This window comes from Schistocerca cancellata, chromosome 8 (assembly GCF_023864275.1).
Source record: "Schistocerca cancellata isolate TAMUIC-IGC-003103 chromosome 8, iqSchCanc2.1, whole genome shotgun sequence".
NCBI classification, from domain to species: domain Eukaryota; kingdom Metazoa; phylum Arthropoda; class Insecta; order Orthoptera; family Acrididae; genus Schistocerca; species Schistocerca cancellata.
The window spans coordinates 339,777,433-339,779,774 of NC_064633.1; the positions used below are offsets into that span (position 1 = coordinate 339,777,433).

A 2,342-nucleotide genomic window follows, 5' to 3' on the forward strand; every position below is an offset into this window, starting at 1 on the left:
ACGTCAAAAGCTTTAGATAAATCAAGACATATGCCTGTCACAAACTCACCTGCATCCAGTTTAGTATAGATTTCATTAAGAAATTCAAATATTGCACTTTCAGTTGAATAGCCTTTCCTGAAGCCATGCTGTGAAGGAGAGAGAATCTTATTTTTATTTAGGAAATCAGACAATCTCTTATAAAAAACTTTTTCTAAAATTTTAGAAAATAATTTGAAACACATTCTGGATTTCCTTTTTTGAACAGTTGTTTTTTAAGCATGAAGGGAAGGTTCCTGATGCCAGTGAGCTGTTGCACAAATGTGACAAGGGTTCAGCTAAGGCAAGACAGCATTTTTTAATAATTGCATCTGGTATTCCATCAATTCCACATGAGTAGCCTGTTTTCAAGGTTTTTATAGCTGATAAAATTTCTTCAGAATTTGTGGGTGAAAGGAACAAAGATGTAGACACATTTCTCACACTATTGCACGTTGGAGGTGATATTTTGTTGTGTTCTTCCAGGCCACTCACCAACTGTTCACTTACGTTTGCAAAATATATGTTGAAGGTCCCTGCAATTTCTGTTGGGAAAGAAATCATTTGTCCTTCATAACATAAGTTCACATTTTTATATTGTTTAGTTTCACTTGTTGTTTGATTTTTTATAACTTCCCATATAGCTTTAGATTTGTTTTTTGAGTTTTCAATGTATTTGTCATTTGCCATTGTTTTAGCTTTCCTTACAACATTTTTGAGGATCCTCTTGTAATTCTTCAGGTACAAATGAAATTCATGAGGCATGTTCTGTGTCTTCGCTATATCGTGTAATCTTCTTTTCTCTACACAAGATATTCTAATACCTATTGTAATCCATTTGTTCTTTTTGAAGTTAGGCTGACATTTTTGCTTTTTTAATGGAAATGCAGCTTCAAAGTATGACATGAAGATTTCCATGAATTTTTCAAACTTTTTGTTAGTATTTTCACAGGTATACACTTCATACCAAGTTTCTTCACTTAGTCTCTGTACAAAAAGGTTTATTTGTTTGTTAGTAAATTTCCTTGCTTCTTTTACAAGTTCCTCTTTCTCAGTTGTTTCACTTGGGGTGTGCAAAGCAATAAACTGTGCATAGTGATCACTGAAGCCAGTATTAAGATTTCCGGCACATAAATTGTGATTTACATATGTGTTTATTAATATCTGATCAATTGTTGAGCTAGTTGTTGGTGTAACTATTCTAGGAGAGTCTATGGTGGCTTTTATGTTATATGTTTCCAGTAGGGTCATCAAGCTTTGCTGGTCTTTTGAGATTTCTTGAAAATCAATATTAAAATCTCCACATATGATCACTGTTTTGTTGAAGTTTTTTATAGTATTTAAAGCTGCTTCTAGTTGGTGACAGAAATCATTTAAGTTCCCATCAGGGCTCCTATATATACAGATGATTATTAATTTTAATGCAGAGAGTTCAACTGCGGATACTTCAAAAATTTTCTCTTCAGCTAACAGTTCAATGCATTTTATGTTACAATAATCAATGTCACTTTTAACAAATATACATGACCCTCCATGACTGGATGTAATTCTAGAAAATGATGAAGAAAGATTGAAGTCTGCAAGTTTTGTGACTGACATTGCATCTTTAGGCAGCCAGTGTTCAGTTATACACACTACAGAAACGTTTTTTAGCTCATCAGTACATAAAATTTCAACTTCACTTAATTTGTTTAGCAATGATTGGACATTTTGATGAATCAGCATGAAATTAAAGGGTTTGTTAGGCTTTGGCATATTGTTAGACTTTGGCATATTTAATTGATCACTTACCTTTACCTTGTCAATAAAAAATCATTCAGGTGTGCTGGAAGTACTGCTTTTCTTTTCCCGACTGCACCTATTCTTCTATTATCATCTGCAGCAGCATTTTCTTCTGTGTCTGGCTCCCCTGGTAGTTGTTCAGCTGCTGCACCTGCTGTTGATAATATTGCTGCTGGTGTTAGAGCTGGGTCTGCAATTGGTAGAGCTGTTACTGCATTCATTGTGCCTGAATATTGGAGGCACCTAGTTCCTTGTTTTGTTGTTGATGTTGGTGAGTGAGGTCGTGCTGGCGTTGTTTCCTTCGAATATTTGGGGGGCCAATCCAGGATGATTTTACTTTTGAGTGTTTGATACCTCTTGGTGATAATTTCTTCAATTTTTCCGACGAGCTGTTGAAGAAACTTTTAATACTGTTTGGGAAATGACCAAAGATTTTTGTGGCGGCATAAGTCACCCCTTTCTGTGCCAAAGTGAGATTTAATCCAGAATAGTGAATATCATACTTTCTTCTGGTGTTGTAGCTATGCAATTCACTGTTATTT

General features: G+C 34.8%; 1 protein-coding gene across 1 annotated transcript; it reads right to left on the minus strand.

Moving 5' to 3' along the window:
* Positions 1–201: 201 nt before the first annotated feature.
* LOC126095559 (uncharacterized) lies at positions 202–2,021 on the minus strand. Its single transcript, XM_049910337.1, has 2 exons — positions 1,816–2,021; positions 202–1,567 (listed from the first exon to the last, which is right to left on the minus strand). Exons 1-2 carry the CDS (start codon positions 2,019–2,021, stop codon positions 202–204), a joined length of 1,572 nt encoding a protein of 523 aa, XP_049766294.1.
* Between the last annotated feature and the right edge of the window lie 321 nt (positions 2,022–2,342).

Excerpts from the sequence above, each read along its gene's own strand:
- LOC126095559 (XM_049910337.1), bottom strand. The coding sequence starts at position 2,021 with ATGAATGCAGTAACAGCTCTACCAATTGCAGACCCAGCTCTAACACCA. Across the intron at positions 1,568-1,815 it reads AATGATTTTTTATTGACAAG|AATTACATCCAGTCATGGAG; the intron begins GTAAAGGTAAGT and ends ATCATTTTCTAG.